Consider the following 22721-nt stretch of genomic DNA (forward strand, 5'->3'; position numbering starts at 1 on the left):
CAAATCACAGCATGATCACAATTGTAACCAGAGCTGCTTCCTGCTGTCTTGTGTGTTAGGCCCGCGCTAAGCATTTTCCATTAACTATTTTATCTCAATAATTCTATGGGCTGGGTATTTTTATTCCCATTTTACAAGTTAAGAAACTGAGCTCAAGGCTCTACGGCTAGTAAATGGTAGAGCTGGGGTATGACCCTGGGCACATAACCACCAGCTGTCCTGTCTCTTTCCCCGGGCTCCCTGCTACCACGCCAGGCTCCTCTTAGCCATCACAGTGGGCTTCCTAACGCAGAGATCCAACTGTGACCCTCCACTGCTCAACAACCTCGGGTGGCTCCCTATTGCCTTAGCAACTCACTGGCCTGGTGCTGTGGCCTGTCAGTCAGTTCCCAGCCTACCTTCCCTACTTCTTCTAAACATACGTTATGCTGTAGCCCAGGGCTTTCCAATCATCATGGGCCCCGTTCATGAGGTTCTTTCTGCCATGTTCACATATTCTAATTTGTTAATGGCTTAATATTTTTATTAATTATTATTTACTTAACGTTTGACTTTTTGTCAATTCTTTTTCAACTTAAATTTAGTTTTTGACTGGATGTGGTGACTCACGCCTATAATCCCAGCACTTTTGGGAGGCCAAGGCAGGAGACTCGCTTGAGCCCAGGAGTTCAAGACCAGCCTAGGCAACACAGGGAGGCCCTATCTCTACAAAAAATTAAAAGTTAGCTGAGCATGGTGGCACACACCTGTAGTCCTAGCTGCTTGGGAGGCTGAGGTGGGAGGATTACTTGAGCCTGGGAGATAGAGGCTGCAGTGAGCTATGATCATACCACTGTACTCCATCCAGCCCAGGTGATGGAGCGAGACCCTGTCTCAAAAAAAAATTATTTATATTTATTATTATGTGTTTGTGCTGTTTAAATTACTTCCTAATAGTCATTAAGATGAAAAGCTGTAAACTAAAAAATGTTCGTCTAAGCGCCATCTAAAATCTCCCTTCCTGGGACCTTTGGTGGATGCCCCACCTTGAAAAGTGCTGCCTGGACACACATCTCTGTGTCTCTGCTTCCACTGCCCGCTCCCTGGACTGGGCAACTTCCTGCCCACCCTTCAGAGCCCTTCCAGACTTGCCTCTCTTCTCTTTGCTTTTCAGGACACATGTGCTTGAGGGATGGACCCCCACCACCCATCAGACACAGCCTAGAATTATCTGTGGATGAACCTGCCTTCTCCATGGACTGCCAGCCCCCAAGGCAGGAAGCAGGCTGGAGTGCAATGGCACGATCTCAACGCACTGCAACCTCTGCCTCCTGGGTTCAAGCGATTCTCCCGCCTCAGCCTCCCGAGTAGCTGGGATTACAGGTGCCTGCCACCATTCCCGGCTAATTTTTGTGTTTTCAGTAGAGACGGGGTTTCATCATGTTGACCAGGCTGGTCTTGAACTCCTGACCTGAGGTGATCCACCCACCTCGGCCTTCCAAAGTGCTGGGATTACAGGTATGAGCCACCACACCTGGCTTAGTTACCTCCTATTTATGACAATGGATACTGATTTTTTCATGGTTGTGATATAAAATTTTCTATTTAGATATATTTTTCAGTGTACAAAGTAAGTTGATTTAAAGAAAAATATTGAGCAAATAATAATTAGTAGATTTTATTATTTTCTTACATATTTTATCCAGTAAGTGGATGTGTAAAAGTTGTTTCAGTGATACTAAACTTTGGAAACCATGGGACAGGATCAACCCTAAGCCCCTGTGCCATAAGATTATCTGCAATGGGGGTGCCCCCAAACACTAGACAGCTGTTAATCAAATGCCCCACAAAAATTACAGCTATGATGGGTTATCATAAAGGAAAGATACATGACATGCTAGAGTAAGAGTCAGAGAAATCAGGGAAGGCTTTCCTGAAAAGGTGACATTTGGGTGAAGATTTACAGGGTGAATAAGAATTCATTAGGTGAAGGTATTCCTCCAAGCAGGAACAGCATGTACAAAGGCCCTGGGGCAGCAGGGAGCATGAACCATAAGAGGCTCTGAAGCAAGGCTGGAGCCGCTGGAGCACAGAAGCGAGGCCAGGGAGGTAGGCTGGCAACAACCTTTATTATTTAAAGACAGGCAGGGGAAGGAAATCTGCACGTTGTTCCCAATCTGGAAAGAGTTGCTCACCCTTTGACAGGGGACAGACCAGTGCCTGACCCTTGATCTGAGGATCTGGGGTTCAGTGAGGGATTTCTAATAACTAGGTTAGGTGTGAAGCCAGGAGAGGCTTGGCAAACACCAGGTGCAGGCTGTGGCCCTGGAGTGACCGTGACCGCTGACTGCAGGCTCAGAATTCAGACTGTCCTAACTTGCACTTTCTAGTTGGAGTGACCTTGGGCAGCTACTTAAGTTCCCAGAGCCTGAGGTCCCCATCTGTTGGAGATAGCAGCAGGTCTAATCTTAGAGTTGGTACGAGTCACCGACTCCTGGATGTAAATCACCTAGCATGGGGCCTTGCCAGTAGGGAGAGATGCATAACCATTGGCTTATGAGAGTATTTTCAAACAGCTCCAAGAGCCATGTGTGTGTACACCTGTCCCGCCAGTGCATGGATGTAGGTGCCTGGTTTCGCAATATGTCTGTGGTGTGTATGCCAGTGTATGTCCATAGTTTAGCAGTATGGGGGAGCAGGTGCAGAAGGCATGGGTGTATGAGAAGGCGTGAACATGTGTTCAGCCGTGTGAGTCAGTGGGAGCATTCAGGTGTGCTCTGTGCGTGCATGTGTACGTGTGCGTGCATGTGTATGTGTATGTGCGTGCATGCGTTTGTGTGTGTGTGTGTGAGAGAGTATGAACACCTCTATATGGAATTCTTCTGCTTGTGGGGATGCATTTCTGTGAGTGAAAACCCATACAAATTCAACATGGTTGGTCACAGTCACGGGGTTAAAGCCTTGGCCTGTCTTCACAGCTTTTTTCAAATCCTTACAGCCCCTGTGAATCTGCCTGAGGCTTTTGTATCTGTCTGGAGCTGGACTGAAATCCTCTGAAAACAGACTTTTCTTTCATTCCCTGTTGCCAGATACTGGCACAAACGCATCCCCGCCACCGCGCGCGCGCGCACACACACACACACACACACAAATTCTTCCAGAATGTCCCAACTTTTTTCAAGGTTCCAGCCCCAAAAGTCCCTTCCTCTTCCCTCTCCCCAGCCAATTCCCATGGAAGCACCCTGTGTCTATCTGACTTTCCATAGCTGAGTCTAAAACAGCCAAAGCCTCCCAAGTTTTGGTAAGCGGTTCTCTCCTTTTCACTCTGGACCCTTAACCCTCCTCGCTCTGCACTGCCTGGCTGGCCTGGGAGGGGACTTTAACCCCCACCACCACTCTCCCCCATCCAAACTCCCTGCCGGGACAATGTGCATTATCACAGTCAGTTCCACAACTAATATGCAAAACCACCCCGTTTCAGTCCTCAGCCTGAGGGCTCAGATTCAGGCTCAGGTCTAGGGGTTGGGGAATATTAAAGTTTACAAGTCCAATCTTACTCCATCCATGCACACACATGGAGAAGCCGGGAAAGGACGCTGCCAGAGATGGGCTCCTGCCCCTGAACCCCTGCTGGGGTGGAAGCAGGTAAGCACAGCCCTGCCGAGGCACTGAGGGTCGTCTCAGCGTAAAAGGCCGGGGCCACCCGGGGTTGTTCTGTAGGGAATGGGGAGGGCTGTGCCCGCTGAAAGGGGGCAGAGCGAGGTGGTCCAGGCCTTGGCGCGTTACCATGGTGACGGGCTGCCAGCGGCGGACGGCGCGGCTCCTCTCCTGGGCGCGGGGTCTGTGGGTCCGCGGGTCCGTCTGTCTGGGGCAGCCCTCGGTCCCGCCTAGCCCTGGAGCCAGGGGAGAGGGCAGGCCCGGGGCACCGACCCTGGCGTCATCTCGGAGGAGCGGCCGAGGGGGACAGGGAGAGAAACAGAGAGAGAGAGAGAGAGAAGGACTGAGGCTGAAGACGGCGAGAGACACAAGAGAGCCATGGGCGGCGCGGGTCGGGCCACCGGACCGGGGGCGGCAGCAGAGGCGGGGCGGGGCGGGGCGCGGCGCGACAGCGGCCCCTTTGTGCCTGGCCCTCGCCCCCAGCCCGCGCGCCCCGCCCCCACCGCCCCCTTCTCTCCGCCCACCCCCTCGGCCGCCAGCTGGAACCCTAGGAACCCCAGCCCGCCCCGCCTAGCTTTCCCCCTCGCTCCTCGCCCTTCCCACGGCGTGCCCGGCCCAGGCGGCCCCATTGTACAGAGGGGCAGAGCGAGGCCTCGAGCCGCAGCAGCCAGGTTAAGCGCCCGCGGACCTCGCTGGCAGGCCCGAGTTCGAGTCTCCTCCTCATCCACTTCCCAGCAAGTCACAGACTCTCTTCAGCTTCGATTTCTTCATCTGTAAAATGGGGTAGGATGATGATGATGATGATGATGATGATAGTGCCTGCTGCTTAGATTTGGTGATGAGGAGTAAGCATCTGTCCCAGCGCCCTTGAATTCTCCCACATTAGGCCCGATCATGACGGCCTAATTCAAGGCTTTGAGGTGATGACGGCTGCGTGCGAGTTCTGTTCTTGACTCTCAGATAATGACCTTGGTCAAGTCGGTATTTCCTCCTGAACCTCAGCTTTGGAGTGACACTAAGAAACTAGATGACTGCTAGGGTCTGTATGTGTGTGTCCCCTCCCAAATTCATAGGCCCAAACCTAATCCTCAGTATGATGGTGTTAGGAGGTGGGGCCTTTGGGAAGTGATTGGGTCATGAGGACAGAGCCCTCACGAATGGGATTAGTGCCTCTCTCTCTCTATATATACACACACACACACACACACACACACACACACACACACATATATGTATGTATATATATAGGGACTAATATATAGGCATATACACACACACATATATATACACACATATATATACACATATACATATACACACACACATATATATATTTGAGATGGAGTCTCACTCTGTTGCCCACCCAGGCTGAAGTGCAATGGCATGATCTCAGCTCACTGCAACCTCTACCTCCCAGGTTCAAGCAATTCTCCTGCCTCAGTCTCCTGAGCAGCTGGGATTTTAGGCACTAGCCACCACACCTGGCCAATTTTTGTATTTTTAGTAGAGACAGGATTTCGCCATGTTGGCCAGGCTGGTCTCAAACTCCTGACCTCAGGTGATCTGCCTGTCTCACCCTTCCAAAGTGCTGGGATTACAGGCGTGAGCCACCGTGCCCAGCCTAGTGCCCAAGAGGCCCCAGAGAGCTAGCTGCCTTTCTCCTTCCACCATGTGAGGACACAGCGAGAAGGGACTGTCTATGAGCCAGATAGGCCCAGAAACATAAGGTCCAGAAAGAAGGCTCTTAGCAAACACCCAACTTGCCTGTGCCTTGATCTAGGGCTTCCCAGCCTCCAGAACTGTGAGAAGAGAATTTTTGTTGTGTATAAGCCCCTCAGTCTAAGGTATGTTGTTACAGCAGCCCAGACTAAAATAGTGACCAAAGTTATTCCTGGTGAGATGACTCGGGGATTTGTCCATTTATTTATCAAACTCTGTGCACTGAGTCAGCCTGTCTCCCCCACTAGACTATACATTACTTGAGAGTCCCTGCCCTCAAGTAATGTACAGTCTAGTGGGGGAGACAGGCAAGGAACAGATAAACAGGAAAAATTAAAAAATAATAACTGTAGGCCGGGCGCGGTGGCTCAAGCCTGTAATCCCAGCACTTTGGGAGGCTGAGACGGGCGGATCACGAGGTCAGGAGATCGAGACCATCCTGGCTAACACGGTGAAACCCCGTCTCTACTAAAAAATACAAAAAACTAGCCGGGCGCGGTGGCGGGCGCCTGTAGTCCCAACTACTCGGGAGGCTGAGGCAGGAGAATGGCGTGAACCCGGGAGGCGGAGCTTGCAGTGAGCTGAGATCCGGCCACTGCACTCCAGCCTGGGCGGCAGAGCGAGACTCCGTCTCAAAAAAAAAAAAAAAAAAAAATAATAATAATAATAATAACTGTAGTAACTGCTAAGAAGGAAGCAAACAAATGTTGACATTGGGAACTGTAGAGGGATCAACTTATAGCTGGTGGTCTAGGAAGCCTAGGTCTGAAAGCCTAGATCTGAAAGGGGGAAAAGCCTAGATCTGAAAGGGGAGGAATTAGAAGAGTGGAGACGGGGAGATGCCGAGAAACCAAGTTCTAAGCAGAGAGAACAGCATGTGCAAAAGCTCTGAGGCAATATTCAGCTTAAAGGAACTGGGGAGTAAGTGAAGAACTGAAAAAGACGAGTGTAGTTGTAAGGGTTAGAGTTCAGACCCAAGCCTTACCCACAGCCAATCTCCCTCCCCACACAGGTTAATCAGTCTTTTAGCAGAGAAAACCTGACCTAGGAGCCATCCTATCCCAACTTCTGATAAGTTTCTTCACATCCCTGACCTTCACTTGCTCATCACTAATTTGGGACTACTAATCCCCCCGCGATAGTTCCATTACGCTACACAACCCAGCAATCAAGTAAACCCTCTCTACAGGAGACGGTCTAGATAGTTTTAGTATCATGACTCCAGGTGTGAATTAAGGAGAGAATAGACTTGATGTCCAGTACTGAATTCCACTGAGAGTTGGGAGATCACAGCTTGAAGGTTTTAGAGTCCCAGGTTGCCATGAGACAGAATTGACATGACAGCCAGCATTCTGGGGTTGCAGGCAACAGAAACGGGTTCTGAGTTAATTAAGCAGAAAAGAATGGATTGGCACTCAGAGAATCAATGAGGAGGCTGGGGTCTATCCTCTGGAAAGCACTGGAGTAAGTAGGATGCTCCAGGGGTCTCGTTATCAGGAAAGAGTTGGAAATGTTTGAACACATGGAATTACATTAAGACAAACAAACACACCAAAGTAGAACTTTATATGTGTCAGGTACTTTTCTAAGTATATAACAGTTATGAAGAAGATTCTATTGTTGTCCTCACTTTACAGATGAAGAAAAACTGAGGCACCAAGAGGGTATGTAGCCTGCCCAATGTCAGACAGCTAGTAAACTGTGGATTTCTGAATTGGACACAGCTATCCAATTCCGTAAGTTATGTTATTAACCTCTTTGCTACGCTACCTGAATAAATCCCAACCATTCTCTCTGCCCTTGTGTTCCTCACTGATGGACTCAGAACCTTAAAAGAGCCAGGCATGGTGGCACGCTCCTGTAATCCGAGTTACTTAGGAGACCAAGGTGGGAGGATCACTTGAGCCCAGGAGTTCGAGGCTGCAATGAGCTATGATTCACCATTGCACTCCAACCTGGGAGACAGAGTGAGACCCCGTCTCTAAAAAACAAACAAATAAAATAAAGCCTTTATAGAGAAATTCTAACTGGGTCATGTGCCCAGGGCCTCACTAAGACTGCACCTGCACATATCAGGAATAGTTGGTCACCCAAAAGGAAATTAAATTGCATAAAAAGGAGAAGAAATGAATATGAAATTGTCCATAAACAAGTACAATTATAGACTGGGCACAGTGGCTCATGCCTGTAATCCCAGCACTTTGGGAGGCCGAGGTGGGCAGATTGCCTGAGCTCAGGAGTTTGAGACTAGCCTGGGCAACATGGCAAAACCTTGTCTCTACTAAAAATACAAAAAATTAACCAGGCATGATGGCACACACTTGTAATCCCAGCTACTGGGAGGTTGAGGCAGGAGATTCACTTGAACTTGGGAGGTGGAGGTTGCAGTGAGCTGAGATTCACACCACTACACTCCAGCCTGGGTGACAGAGTGAGACTCTGTCTCAAAACAACAACAACAACAACAAAAAAGGTGCAATTACAGTCTACCCCTTGGGCCTCTCAACATACTTTATATCCTTGTTCACAGGCATGTTCTTCCAAAATTTTTCTCTACTGACGCGGTATAGCAATTCCATATGCAACCAACAATGTGTGCACACACACACACCCCTATGGTTTGTAGTCATACTGTGTATTACCTCAGGGAGGTTCACTTTTCTGAGCTTCAGATTCATCTTTTGTAAAAGAGAGAGAATCATACTTCCTCATTGGACTGTGGTGGAGAATAAGTTAATGACTGTAAAGTGCTTTGCACTGTGTCTGGTACATAGAATTAACATGCATCTTATAAGATAGTGCTGTTATTCCAAAAAATAGGGAGGAGGGAATACTTCCGAACTCATTCTATGAGGCCAGTATTACCAAAACCAGACAAAGACATATCTAAAAAAGAAAACTACAGGCCAATATCTCTTATGAATATGGATGCAAAAATTCTCAACAAAATACTAGCAAACTGAAATCAGCAATACATTAAAAAGATCATTCATCATGACTAAGTGGGATTTATCTCTGTGATGCAAGGATGGTTCAACATATGCAAATCAATCCATTTTGTTGATGTAATACATCATAGCAACAGAATGAAGGACAAAAACCATAGGGTCATTTCAATTGATACTGAAAATGCATGTGATAAAAGTCAACTTCCGTTCATGATTAAAAACCCTCAAAAAACCAGGTATAGAAGGAAAATACCTCAACATAATAAAAGCCGTATATGACAGACCCATAGCTAGTATCATACAGAATGGGGAAAAACTGAAAGCCTTTCCTCTAAGATCTGGAACACAACAAGGATGACCACTTTCGTCACTGTTTTTCAACATAGGACTGGAAGTCCTAGATAGAACATTCAGGCAACAGAAAGAAATAAAGGGCATCCAAATTGGAAAGGTAGAAGTCAAAATATACTTGTTTGCAGATGACATAATCTTATATTTGAGAAAGCCTAAAGACTCCACCACAAAACTACTAGAACTGATAAACAAATTCAATAAGATTGCAGGATACAAAATCAACATATGAAAATCAGCAGCATTTCTATATGCCAACAGTGAACAATCTGAAAAAGATATTTAAAAAGTAATCCCATTTAAAATAGCTAAAAATAAAATTAAATACCTAGGAACTAATTTAACCAAAGACATACAAGATCTCTATAATTAAAACTACAAAATATAAAATGAAAGAAATTGAAGAGGACACCAAACAATGGAAAGATACTCCCAAAGCAATATACAGATTCAATGCAATCCCTATCAAAATACCATTGACATTCTTCACAGGAATAGAAAAAACAATCCTAAAATTTGTGTGGAACCACAAAAGACCCAGAATAGTCAAAACTATTCTAAACCAAAAGAAGAGTGGAGTAATCACATTAGCTGACTTCAAATTATACTTCAAATTATACTTCAGAGCTATAGTAACTAAAACAGCATGTTACTGACATAAAAACAAATACATAGAACAATGGAACAGAATAGAGAACCCAGAAATAATTCTGCTTACCTACAATGAACTCATTTTTGACAAAGGTGCCAAGAACATACATGCGGGAAAAGATAGTCCAATAAATGGTGCTGGGAAAACTGGATATCCATATGCAGAAGAATGAAACTAGACTCCTATCTCTTGCCATATACAAAAATCAAATCAAAATGAATTAAAGACTTGAATCTAAGACTTTAAACTGTGAAACCACAACAATAAAACATTGGGGAAACTCTCCAGGACTTTGGTCTGGGCAAAAATTTCTTGAGGAATACCCAACAAGCACAGGCAGCCAAAGCAAAGGTAGACAAATGAGATCACATCAAGTTAAAAAGCTCTTGCACAGCAAAGGAAACAATCAACAAAGTGAAAAGACAACACACAGAATGGGAGAAAATATTTGCAAACTATCCATCTGACAAGGGATTAACAGCCAGAACATACAAGAAGCTAAGACAACTATAAAGGACAAAATCTAATAATTTGATTTTAAAACATGCAAAAAAAATTTGAATAGACATTTCTCAAAAGAAGATGGCATACAAATGGCAAACAGGTATATGAAAAGGTGCTCAACATCACTGATCATCAGAGAAATGCAAATCAAAACTACAATGAGGTATCATCTCACCCTAGTGAGCATGGCTTTTATCCAAAGACAGGCATTAACAAATGCCAGCAAGGATGTGGAGAAAAAGGAACCCTCTTACACTGTTGGTGGGAATGTAAAGTAGTACAACTACTATGGAGAACAGTTGGAAGGTTCCTCAAAAAACCAAATATAGATCTACTATATGACCCAGCAATCCCGCTACTAGGTCTATACCCAAAAGAAAGGAAGTCAGTATATGGAAGAGAATCTGCACTCCCATGTTTGTTGCGGCACTCTTCACAATAGCCAAAGTTTGGAAGCAGCCTAAGTGTCCATCAACAGATGAGTGGATAAAGAAAATGTGGTACTTAACACACAATGGAGTACTGCTCAGCCATAAAAAAAGGATGAGATGTTGTTATTTGCAACAACATAGATGGAACTGGGGGTCAGTATGCAAAGGGAAATAAGCCAGACACAGAAAGACAAACATCACATGCTACACTTATGTGTGGGATCTAAAAATCAAAACAATTGAATGAATGGAGACAGAGAGTAGAAGGATGTTTACCAGAGGCTAGGAAGGGTAGTGGTGGGGGGTTGGGGGTGGGGGTGGGGTGGGGTTGGTTAATAGGTACAAAAAAAAAATAGTAAGAATGAATAAGACCTAGTATTTGGTAGCACAACAGGATAACTATAGCAAATAATAATTTAACTGCATTTAAAAATATCTAACTGTATAATTGGATTGTTTGCAACACACAGGACAAATGCTTGAGGGGATGGATACCCCATTTTTCATTATGTGATTATTATACATCGAATGCCTGTATCAAAACATCTGATGTGCTCCGTAAATATATACACCTACTATGTACCCACAAAAATAAAAATAAAAATAAAATAGTGTTATGTTAGGGGCTAGGGGTTGTGAATTCACCCTTCAAATACACAGGCTTAACTGCTGGACTGGACTTGGTTCATCTCTCTGGGAATTTCCAGTGGATCTTCCAAGGACTTCAAGTATTCACTTCCTCCCTTTCTCTCTCTGGCAAACAAATAACTGAATCATGTGCCAATTGCTACACTAAATTTTGAGAAATAACAAAATCCATCACTGGTCTTACATATATGGTAGAGTGAGAAAATGGGGAAGGGTTGTGGAAATGGGCTCTGCTACTGGTTCACTGTGCAGCTCTCCGCATGGGGCCACGGTTTCCTCAGCATAAAATGATGATTATATAATCTCTCTTCATAAGGCTCTTGTAAGAATCCAGTGAAAGAATGCACTGAAAGCGTTTAACACAGTGCTTGGCATATAACAGGTTCTCAGCAAATGGAAGTTCTGCCTGTGGTTTTGAGATTCCCAGGCCCAAGTGCCAGGACGCCTCACCAGGGGACAGGCTTACTTGGGGGAAGGGAGTTGCCTAATTTAAGCAGGATGTCACGGGATTCAGAATGCATTCATTCAATCGTTTATTAAAAATTTATTTGCTCCTACTATGAGGATGCTAAATACTTGGCATGTGTGCATATACTCACCCCTCGCATACCCATGACAGACATCACTAATCCATATTGGAACTTTCTGCTAAACCTAGAAACTGCCCCAGAGTCCTCCTCAACAGAGAGTGCAGGCAGCTGCTACCAATCTATATATATTGACATGAAGACGATGCTTATTCACCATCTGAAGTTCACAATGTGTAAGGAAACGGCCTCCAGAGGCAGAAGGCTCCAGAGACAGAAGTCTTGGGTTTGCATTTTGCCGTAGGCCCTTATGATAATGTATAGGCACTAAGAGAGTGTATCAACCATAGAGTCCACTGAGATCTCCCTTCAAGATAGATTGTGTGAGCTGCAGATATCTTCAGGATCTGCTTCAGGTTTTGAGCTGAGGCCACCTGCTTCCTGGGCAGCTTGCAGCTAAGCACACTGTGAATGAGGGTTCATTATTTCTGCCTAATACTGGATTTCTCTATGAATAATCTTTGTGCCAGAGTCCCCTGTTGGGCTGTCTAAGACTGTCTAAGAGATGCACCACAGTCTGAAGCTCTTTCTACCCAAATCCTTCTTCCTTCCCCTTCTCCTTTCATAGACCTGCATCAATGTCCAAAGGCTCCCATTTTTTCTCCTGCTCCCTCTCCCCATTATCCTTTGCAGGCATTACCCCCAGGCATCTCTTGGCATTCTTAACGCTGTCTTTGGCCTCTGTTTCTCAGAGGACACAGGTGACATTAGCAGTAAGCTGCAGAAGACTGGGCTGGAAAGGAGTGATCCTCATCTTCTCTAATGGGGAGAATAGGGGCGGCACAGAGATCATTGTGAGTGCTAGGGGCAAAGAATGATCCAGGACAGGAGGCTTCAGGGCACCTCCCTCAGCATGAAATTGGTCTTCCCCATCAAGGACTCTTATTTTTATTTTTGAGACAGAGTTTTTGCTCTTGTTGCCCAAGCTAGAGTGCAATGGTGCGGTCTCGGCTCACTGCAACCTCTGCCTCCCAGGTTCAAGTGATTCTCCTGCCTCAGCCTCCCAAGTAGCTGGGATTACAGGTGCCCACCACCACGCCCAGCTAATTTTTGTATTTTTAGTAGAGATGGGGTTTCACCATGTTGGCCAGGCTGGTCTCGAACTCCTGACCTCAGGTGATCCACTCACCTTGGTCTCAAAGTGCTGGGATGACAGGCATGAGCCACTGTGCCTGGTCAAGGACTCTTGATTGCAAATGACAGAAACTCAATTCAATCTCAAAGTAAAAAGGGACTTTAAGCGCCTTATAACAGAGAAGTGGTGCCGGAGCTCTGTCATCATTCTAATAGCGTCTTCCTTATGACTAGAGAAGTTGACCTCCAGGCCTATAAGGTCTCAAGCTGGCAATCCTAATATAAAGACATCATCAAAATAGTAATCTCAGGGAAGACTCTGATTGGCTTTGCTTGGGTCACGTGTCAATTCTTGAACCAATCACTGTGACCAAGGTAATGAAGATATTCTGATTGGCTGGAATAGATTCTATGCCCACCCTTGGGTGGGAGTACATGATGATGGCTCTACCAGGGCTGCATGGAGAGAGGAGAAGCTCTCCAAAACAAACAGAATGAGGGTGATGGGAACACAAGGTAAACAACAAAACCTTTGGTGATCATTACCCACTTCAGAAACACTGAGGAGGAAAAAGACAAAAAAAGACAGCTTCTTCTCTCAATGACCTCCTCTCTTCACGGGGGAAAATCTGATGTTTAAATGTTTCCTGATCAGGTCCTAGGACGGGCTTTGGGGAGTGACCTGTGGGTACATTAGGGACCTCAAACACTGTCTCACCCTTTCCTAGGGTGCCCACAGTCTTCGTGGGAAGGATGAGATGGAAATAACCTATGGGAAGAAAACCTCTTAGAGCTCCTAAAAAAGACTGAAAACTTACCTTGTTTAGCTGTCCTGATTTATGCCAGGGAGCTTCACGTAGGGAGGCGTGACACATTGTCACACTGTCCAGCCAGGACAACAATCTGTTATACTTCATCTGCCCCTAAAATGGCCTCCTGATGGAGACGCCTGTGATATATAAGCAGAGACCTTGGAATTCAGGTCCCTCCGTGCCCACTAACTCCTTGAGACATCTTGGGGGTTTGCCTGAATTCTCAGAACCTCAGTTTTCTAACCTGTAAAATGGAACCCATAACCTCTGCTTTGCCTCTTGCCCCTGTCTGCTGTGAGGCAACAACACATGCATATGTCACGTCTCACTAGGGATGGAGGTCACGAGATGCATTTATTGAGTGTCCAGTCTGTGCCAGAGACAGCGTGCTGGATGCTGGCCATATCAGGGTGAATATGACAGACAGCCCCTGCCTTCATGTAGCTCACGGTCTAGAAGAGAGTCAGATCTTAATAATGAATACCTCATACAAATGGTGGTAAGGTCTTAAAGGGGAAAAAAGAGCACAAATCAATGGAACCCAGTGGAGGTCCAGGAGGGTGGCCCAGAGGGCTTAAGCTGAGATTCAAAGAGAAAACATAAGAAGTCAGGGAAGGCGGAACTCGGTGGCTCACGCCTGCAATTCCAGCACTTTGGGAGGCTGAGGCAGGTAGATCACGAGGTCAGGAGATAGAGACCATCCTGGCCAACATGATGAAACCCTGTCTCCACTAAAAATACAAAAATTAGCTGGGTGTGGTGGCGCATGCCTGTAATTCCAGCTACTCGGGAAGCTGAGGCAGGAAAATCGCCTGAACCAGAGAGTCAGAGGTTGCAGTGAGCCAAGATCGCGCCCCTGCACTCCAGCCTGGTGACAGAGCGAGACTCTGTCTCAAAACAAACAAGCAAAAAAAGAAGTCAGAGAAAAGCATTACAGTCAGAGGGAGCAGCACATGCAAAAGGCCTGTAGCAGGAGAGCATGCTGGAGGCAGAACAAAGCCAGAGAGTGATGGGACAGGGACACAAGAGGAGGTGGGAGGCATGGGCAAGGCTCCGTATACCAGAGAGTTTGAATTTTCTCCTTACAGTCATGAAAACCCATGGGAAGGAATTCAGGAGGGAGTAATGTGATCAGATAAGGTTTTTCTTGCCCTCACCTCCCTTCAAAAAGTTCCTCCAGTGCTGGGTGGAGGAGACCATGGGAGGGGCAGGGGCTGCAGGGAGACCCACTAGCAAGGGGGCTGACATGGGGGGCTGGAGAAAAGTTGGGCTCCAAGGGTGGTGGAAGCCAAAAGTCAGGGCTCTGGGGGGACTTGGGGCTGCAGACTCCGAGGCAGGGGGCACAGAGGGCTGTGCAGCTCCCCCCAGCACATCCCGGAGCCTCTGGAGAAGTCCTGCACCTCTGGAGTTTCTCTTTCCCTCCCAGTCCAGCCCTTTCTTGTTATTGTAGGACAGACTCCATCGATGACTCATTCAGGACTTGGGTTTCTTGTTCCAGCAGTCTCCCTTCCCCTGATTACTTTGGGCTCCTCTGTGGGGGCCTGCAGGCCTCGCCCCTCATCATCTGGGGAGGCAGCCAAGAACCTTGGTGGCTGGGTGAGCTCTGTGGAGGAAGGAGCCGGGACCCTCCCAGCTTCAGGCCCCACCCATGCTTTCCTGCCTCTGGTTTTGCTCTCCTCTTTCCCCCACCAGGGGACCCCTGTTCTGCAAGTCCTGCTCCTCCTTCCAGGACCACCTCCCCTGGGAAGCGCTGCCAGGTGGCCAGAGACAATCTTCTCCACCCTGTCTTTTTATTCAACCCCCAGGAGCCCACCTTCTGGTGAGTGAGGCAGGGGTGCATTGATGGAACTGTGGGTACAAATATGGTAGGAACCTAGAGGAGGGAACCAATAAAGCCCCTAGAGATTGGGTCAGACGAGGTTTCCCAGAGGAAGGGACATTTACACCTAGGTTTTGAAGGAGAAATAGAAGTTCATCGTGGGGAGAAAAATAAGAAGGCATTCCAAGCCAAAGAAACAGCGTGTGCAGGGGGTGATTGCAAGTTATTTCTGTAATGTGTGAAAGGGGCCCAGTGCATGTAAATGTTTATTGAATGAATCAATGTTTCGGGGAACATTGAGAAATTTGGTGTGGCTGCATCAGAGCTTGCAAACTGCCAGTGGATAGGCCAAATCAGGAAAAGAGAAGGTAAAAAAACAAAAAAAGAAAAGAAAAACCATGAAAATGGAATTAATTGTCAACATCTAAAAGCTGGGAGGCTTCACAGACACTCTGGAACTGGGCAGCAGCCTCTGCCTTTATCTAGGCACACGCTATCCAGCTCACCAGAGTCCCCACCTGGCTCAGTTTACTCATTCATACTACTTCCTGAGCCCTGTGGACATTTGAATTTGCACTCCTACCTAGATGTTATACTCCTCAAGGTTCCGGACTGTGAGCTATTCACAGGGCCAGGCACACAGCAGGTGCCCAATAAATCTTTGTTGGCTAAGTGGATAGATGGTGTGATGATTTTAAAATATGTCCCCAAATTTCTTAACACTCCAGAGCCCCCTTCAGTGTGGGCTGAACTCAGAGACTCCCCTGTAAACAGCCAAATGTAGAAGAAGTAATAACTTGTGATTTCAGAGACTAGGTCACAAAAGACACTGTGGCTTCTGCCTGGCTGTTTCTTGGATTGCTTGCTATGGGGAAAGCCGGCTGCCATGTTGTTAGGATACTCAAACAGCCCTGTGGAAACACCCAGCTGGCGAGGAACTGAGGCTTCTTGCCAATGGCCGGCACCAACTTGCCAACCACGTGAGTGAGTCACCTTGGAAGCGGCTCCTCCAGCCCCGTCTGGCCTTAGATGATCTCAGCCCCAGCTGACAGCTTGACTGCAACCTCATGAGAGACCCCGAGTTACAACCACCCAGTGAGGCTGCTTCCAAACACCTGATCCACAGAAACTGTGTGAAACAATAAATGTTTATTGTTGTCTCAGATGCTGAGTTGTGAAATAATTTGTTATGTTAAGCATCAATAGATAACTAATATGGGTGGATGACTAGATAGCTGGATGACTGGATGGATTTACACAGAGTGCACTAGGTAACGGGGGAAGTCCCACTGGAAAAGTGAGGGTCAGAGCCTGGAGAGCCAGAAGAAGTTTGTAATCCCTGGCATCTCTAAGCTTTAGGGAGGTTATTCAGGCAGCCAGAGGAGGAGAGAGTTAGTAAGTTTTGAAGTCAAGAGGTCATCAGAGGCTGGACCACTCATCCTGGGGAGACAGGCTGCCCTGTGTCTCCAAATCCAGCTTCCTCAAGCAGCAGTCCATACTAGTCCTTCCTACCCTGAGGTCCTGGCTCCATCATTCCTTGGCCCCAGCTGGCCCTCGGAATTGTGGAGGAGGTCAAGACTTCAGCATTTTTCAGAAGCCAAGTCATCCTCCTCACTCAGAGTCTTCTTTGTGTGGAGGAAGCAGTTTCTCAGCTGGTGGGGGACTCAGGGCAGGGTCAGTAGCCTTCAGGAACCAGAGGAGGGTATTGAGAAGCTGGGACCCTTTGTGGAGACCCTCCTGGCCCCAAAGGCATGATGGAGAGCCACAGCCACCAAACATCCATAGGATTAGGTCAGCCCTAAGATGCAGTGTATTGGTTTGTTTGAAATGACCCAACACACGTCCTCGGGAAACGTATGTACAATGGACCTGGCACATACGAGAATTTTTTAAGTAAATCAAAACTGCACTGAAATGCCATTTTTCATCTATCACATTGGCAAAATTTCAAAAGCTTGACAATACCTGTTGGTGTGGCTTTGAGCAAATAGTTACTCTTATAAATTGTCAGTAATGCCTGTTGGCAGTAAACCTTCTAGGAAGGAATTTGTAATATAGAACAAAACAGCATATGCATTTACTCTTTGACCCAGGATATTTACTTCTAGGATTTATCCTAAAGATATAATTCCACAAATATGAAAAATGTATATGCAAGGTTATTTATTGAGGAATTATTTATAATACAAAATGTTGAAAATACCCAAATGCCCATCTGTAGAAAATTGGATGAACAAACTATGGTACCACACGAGAGAATGTTATGCAGCCGTGAAGGCAAGAAGGAAGATCTCTATAAACCTACAGGGAGTGATTTCCAGCATATATTGTTAAACAACAAAATAAGATAAAAGCAAAATAAAGGACTACCTATACTATGCAAACTTTTAAGAAAATAAAAAAGAAACATTTATGTATTTACATACATATTTAAATAATTATGCAAAAGAAACCCAAGAAGGATAAATCAGAAACTTATTGCAAATGGTTACTCTTAAGGAGTTACTGGGAATATCAATGGAGAAGAAAGAGATGGGAGCGAAATTCCTCTGAATATATTTGTACAGGATTTTTGACTTTTTAACTATGCAAATATTTTACATTCTCAAAAATAAAATTAAATAAAAAGATAAAAATGTAAACTGTAAACTTGTAAACAAAGAGAAAAGAGATGAGCTTAACTGAATGTCAAATAATAATATAGCCACACAAGGAAAATAAATAAGTTTAACCACAGGTGTCTAGGTATTTAGTGTTATAATTCTAAAACCACTATCTCTGTGTTGTATGATGGAAGAAATGAGTAAATGTGCTGATTTTTGGGGACTCAGCGTTCTCACTATGCGAAAAGGAAGTCAAAAACATGGAGTGGAGGAAGGATCTGTGGCTATGGCTGTGAGTGTTAATTGGAGACATTGTTATGAGCAGACCGGGGAAAAGCAACATAACTATAGCAATTAGCACGCTCAGGGCCCAGATCTTGTCTCCTAAATGCCTTCCCCACTAAACAGAACTAGTGTCCTTAGAGAAATGGCTGATTCCAGGATTGGGCAGGGAAAGTGCACCTGAAGCATCTCATGTCAAAATGCAAGGAAACACTCAATGAATGATGAGGCCAAGAATAAAGGAGCCAACTTAAAGGGGCTCCCACTAGCCAAAGTCCAGACAATTGGATTCTCAAGAGAAGAACGATGAGGTTTCTCACCGTTGGAGTGAGAGATTACCAACAAGCAAGGGGCTGGAATGATCCATATGGCAATAGATTTGAGTTGGAGACAGTAGCTTCCCAATGCAGACAGGTAAGTTGATAGTTGCATACAGAAATGTTTATAGGTATGTGTATATACAGAAGTTCATATATACATATATTTCCTTGTTCTATCAGCTGAGAGTACTTAGAAGCATCGATATTGTGGTAGTAATTAGCACACTTAACATCCAGATTTTGGTGTCTAATTACATTCTCCAGTAAAAGAAAACAGGGATCCCCGGAGAAATGGCTGATTCAGGCTGGACATGGTGATTTATGCCTGTAATCCCAACACATTAAGAGTCTGAGGCAGGTGGATTGCTTGAGCCCAGGAGTTCAGGCCAGCCTGATCAACATGACGAAACCCCGTCTCTACAAAAAATACAAAAATCAGCTGGGCATGGTGGCATGTGCCTGTAGTCCCAGCTGCTCAGGAAGATGACATGGGAGGATAGCTTGAGCCTGGGAGGCAGAGGTTGCGGTGAGCTGAGATCACACCACTACACTCCAGCCTGGGCAACAGAGCAAGATCTGTCTTAGAGAGAGAAAGAGAGAGAGAGAGAAATTTAGAGAGAAATGGCTGATTCAAGCAAGGACTGGGGTAGAAAATGTACAATGTACAAGATGAGCCTGGAACATCATACAATGACAGAAGGTAAGAAAATGCCTAAAAAATCAAAGAAATCCACAATGATGGAAGGATGTGAAAGGGACACAGAAAACAACTGAAAGAGCTTCTGATGACCAAAGCTGGATGGAACAACTTGAACAAGAAAATAAAGCATACACTGATATAAATAAATAAGTGTATAAATAAACAGTCACATGTCCCTTATTGACAGGGATACGTTCCGATAAATGCATTGTTATGAGGATATGTTCTGATAAATGCACTGTTAGGCAGTTTCGTCATAGTGTGAACGTCAGTGTACTTATACAAACCTAGGTGGTATAGCCAGCTACACATCTAGGCTATATGGTATAGCCTACTACTCCTAGGCTACAAACCTGTACACTGTGTTATTGTACTGAATACTGTAGGCAGTTGTAACATAACGGTAAGTATTTGTGTATCTAAACATACAAAAGGAACCGTAAAAATACACTTACCATGAATGAAGCTTGCAAGACTGGAAGTTGCTCTGGGCGAGTCAGTGAGTGAGTTGTGAGTGAATGTGAAGACCTAGCACATTACTGTACCCTACTGTAAACTTTATAAGTATTGTACATTTAGACTACATGGAATTTATAAAAATATTTTTCTTTTTCTTTCTTTTTTTTTTTTTTTTGAAACAGAGTTTTGCTCTTGTCACCCATGCTGGAGTGCAATGGCACAATCTTGGCTCAATTGCAACCTCTGCCTCCCGGGTTCAAGAGATTCTCCTGCCTCAGCTTCCCGAGTAGCTGGAATTACAAGTGCCAGCCACCACACCTGGCTAATTTTTGTATTTTTAGTAGAGGCGGGGAGTCACCATGTTGGCCAGGCTGGTCTTGAACTCCTGACCTCAGATGATCCACCTGCCTTGGCCTCCCAAAGTGCTGGGATTACAGGAGTGAGCCACCGCACCCAGCCCTAAAAATATTTTTCTTTCTTCAATAATAAATTAACCTTAGCTGTAATTTTTTACTTTCTAAACTTTTTAATTTTTAAAACTTTTGACTCTTTTGTAGTAACAACTTAAAACACAAACACATTAAGCAAGTGTACGAAAAAAGATTTAAAGAAAGATTTATATATATAAGCTTTATATATAATTATATATATTTATATATAAAGATTTATATCTTTATTCCATAAGCTTTTTTTCTATTTTTAAATTTGTTTTAATTTTTAAACTTTTTTTGTTAAAAACTAAAATGGAAGGCCAGATGCAGTGGCTCATGCCTATAATCTCAGCACTTTGGAAGGCAGAGGCAGGAGGATAGTTTGAGGGCAAGAGGATAGTTTGAGGCCAGGAGTTCAAGGCAAGCCTGGGCAACATAGCAAGACTTATCTATTAAAAGAAAAATTAGCCGGGCATGGTGATGCATGCCTGTAGTCTCAGCTACTCGGGAGGCTGATACAGGAGGATGGCTTCAACCCAGGAAGTGAAGACTGCAGTGAGCTAGGATCCCTCCACTGCCCTCCAACTGGGCCACAGAATGAGACCTTGTTGCTAAAAATTAAAACAAAAAATAAAAATAACTAAACTGCAAACATGGGCCGGGTGTGGTGGCTCACACCTGTAATCCCAGGACTTTGGGAGGCCAAGGCTGGTGGATCACCTGAGGTCAGGAGTTCGAGACCAACCTGGCCAACATGGGGAAACCCCATCTCTACTAAAAATACAAAAATTAGCCGGGTGTGGTGGCACATGCCTGTAATCCCAGCCATTTGGGAGGCTGAGGCAGGGAAGTTGCTTGAACCCAGGAGGTGAAGGTTGCAGTGAGTCAAGATTGTACCACTGCACTCCAGCCTGGGCAACAAGAGCAAAACTCCATCTCAAAAAAAAAAAAAAAAAAAAAGCGAACACACGTATTAGCTTAGGCCTACACTGGATCAGGATCATCAGTATCACTGCCTATCACGTCCACATCTCGTCCTACTGGAAGGTCTAGGCAATGGGAATTTCTCAACTCCATTATAATCTTACGGGACCACCATCGTTGTTGACGGAAATGTTATTATGCGGCACATGACTGTAAGTGGGAGAGATTAGGCAAATTTCCCGGGCAGAAGAATTCCAAATAGTTTATGTAGATACTTCACCCCCACGGCGATAGAGCATAAATAAACAACTTCCACTCCTAAAGTGTGGACTGCACATAGTGACTTCCTTCCAAAAGTTACAGTATGGAAAAGAGAAGAAGAAGTAACTTTACCGTGGAGAAATCTGACAAATACGACCTCGGCCAGATGATCAAGGCCAACATCAACAGTAATAAATTGTGTTAATACTACATATTCTTGATATGCTGTGTAAGGATAGGGCGCTTCAGATACAGGCTCCCTTAGGCATCTCTATTCTGCCCCCACCTGCCTTGCAAAGATGTCCTCAGAGAGAGTGTAACTGTCTTCTCCAGGGCCACACAGCATGCTGGGAGTGGCAAACACCTGACTGGCCTCTTCACAGCATCATCAGAGTTGCTGCACCTGTTTCACAGAGAAGGTAAGGGGGACCCTGAGGGCTTGTGCAATTTGCCCACATCCCCTTAGAGCAGTCCACTTGCAAAAAAAAGAAAAATAGTAGAGGAGCTCCACAAGCCACACACACCCCAAACAGCCACAACTTAGCTCAGCTTCCTCCCATCCCTGGATTCTCAGCACTGAGATATCTCCCTCCCCAACATTCTAGCTTCCTCTCCCTCGTTTCCCACGGGGACGGCCCCTTTCCCTCTATGGCCCCACTTCAGAGCTCTGGGGCCACCCAAGGACACCCCAGGCCTCTTCCTTACAGTATGAAAAAAAATGGGCAGATGCTATGGCGGTGGCGCCGTGGAGGGGGCCAAGGTCATGCTGCGGCCTCACCCAACAGGCGGCTGGGAACTTAACTCACGGTGAAAGAGCTAAATTGTCCTGTGCAGCTGTGCTTGTTTTTCTTCCCCCTTACAGTCCGCAGCCCTGATAGGGAAGGGGGTAAGCTGGAGGCGTCGCTTTTTCTCCTGCCTGTGTTCCCCCATCCCAGGGAGTCCTCCAAGACTGTCCTCCAGGACCCCACATGTGTTCCTTTCACCTGGTTTCTTATAAAGCAGAGTCGCAGGTCTGCAGGTTGGGAACAGGTCTTCATGGATCCAGCTGTTGCCACATCAGAATGACCCATGGGGATGCAATCCAGGCAGACATCTGCCTCCCCCAATAGGATTAGAACCCCAGGGGCTAGGAGACCAGAATTGCAGTGTTAATAAACACAGATGGTTAGTTAGACCCAGCTTGACTATACAGATTGAGAAAAACTGGGGCCCAGAAAGGGACAGAGATTATTCAGGGTCACTGAATAAGACCTATGGCCAAACCCAAGCTAACCCCATTCATTCATTCATTCATTCATAAAAAATTCACTCAGCATTGACTACTTCAGGCCCTTTGCCAAGGGTTTACCAGGGCGGGAGTTTGCCCACAAGATGCTCACAACAAGCAAGCATGTAAACAACAAACATCCTTCAAAAATGCAATGATGAGTACTGCAATTGAGATGTCTGAGATACTGCAGGAGCCCAGGAAGGGTACTTGACCAGGCAGAGGGGAAACAGTCAGGGAGGGATGCCTAGGGGAGGTGATAACACAAGTAGCATCCTAAAGGAACCATAGAA

General features: G+C 45.7%; 1 protein-coding gene and 1 long non-coding RNA gene across 5 annotated transcripts in view; one reads left to right on the forward strand and one right to left on the reverse strand.

The window, feature by feature from the left end:
* Positions 1-4005, reverse strand: part of KIAA1755 (KIAA1755 ortholog) — a 48390-nt gene extending 44385 nt beyond the window's left edge. For all 4 annotated transcript variants that reach the window (XR_012419350.1, XR_012419351.1, XM_005568977.4 and 1 more), the window contains exon 1: positions 3766-4005. Coding sequence is in view for 2 of the 4 variants with exons in the window: in XM_005568977.4 (XP_005569034.3) it covers positions 3766-3768 (3 nt within the window). In the remaining 2 variants the exon portion in view is untranslated. The remainder of the gene's footprint in view (positions 1-3765) is intronic.
* The window catches only part of LOC107131112 (uncharacterized), a 29696-nt gene continuing 10433 nt past the window's right edge, over positions 3459-22721 (forward strand). Inside the window, exons 1-2 of the long non-coding RNA XR_010578659.2 lie at positions 3459-3624; positions 21495-21580. This is a non-coding gene — a long non-coding RNA (uncharacterized lncRNA). The remainder of the gene's footprint in view (positions 3625-21494; positions 21581-22721) is intronic.

The sequence above is a fragment of the Macaca fascicularis genome, chromosome 10, assembly GCF_037993035.2.
Source record: "Macaca fascicularis isolate 582-1 chromosome 10, T2T-MFA8v1.1".
In the NCBI taxonomy this organism is placed as follows: Eukaryota; Metazoa; Chordata; class Mammalia; order Primates; family Cercopithecidae; genus Macaca; species Macaca fascicularis.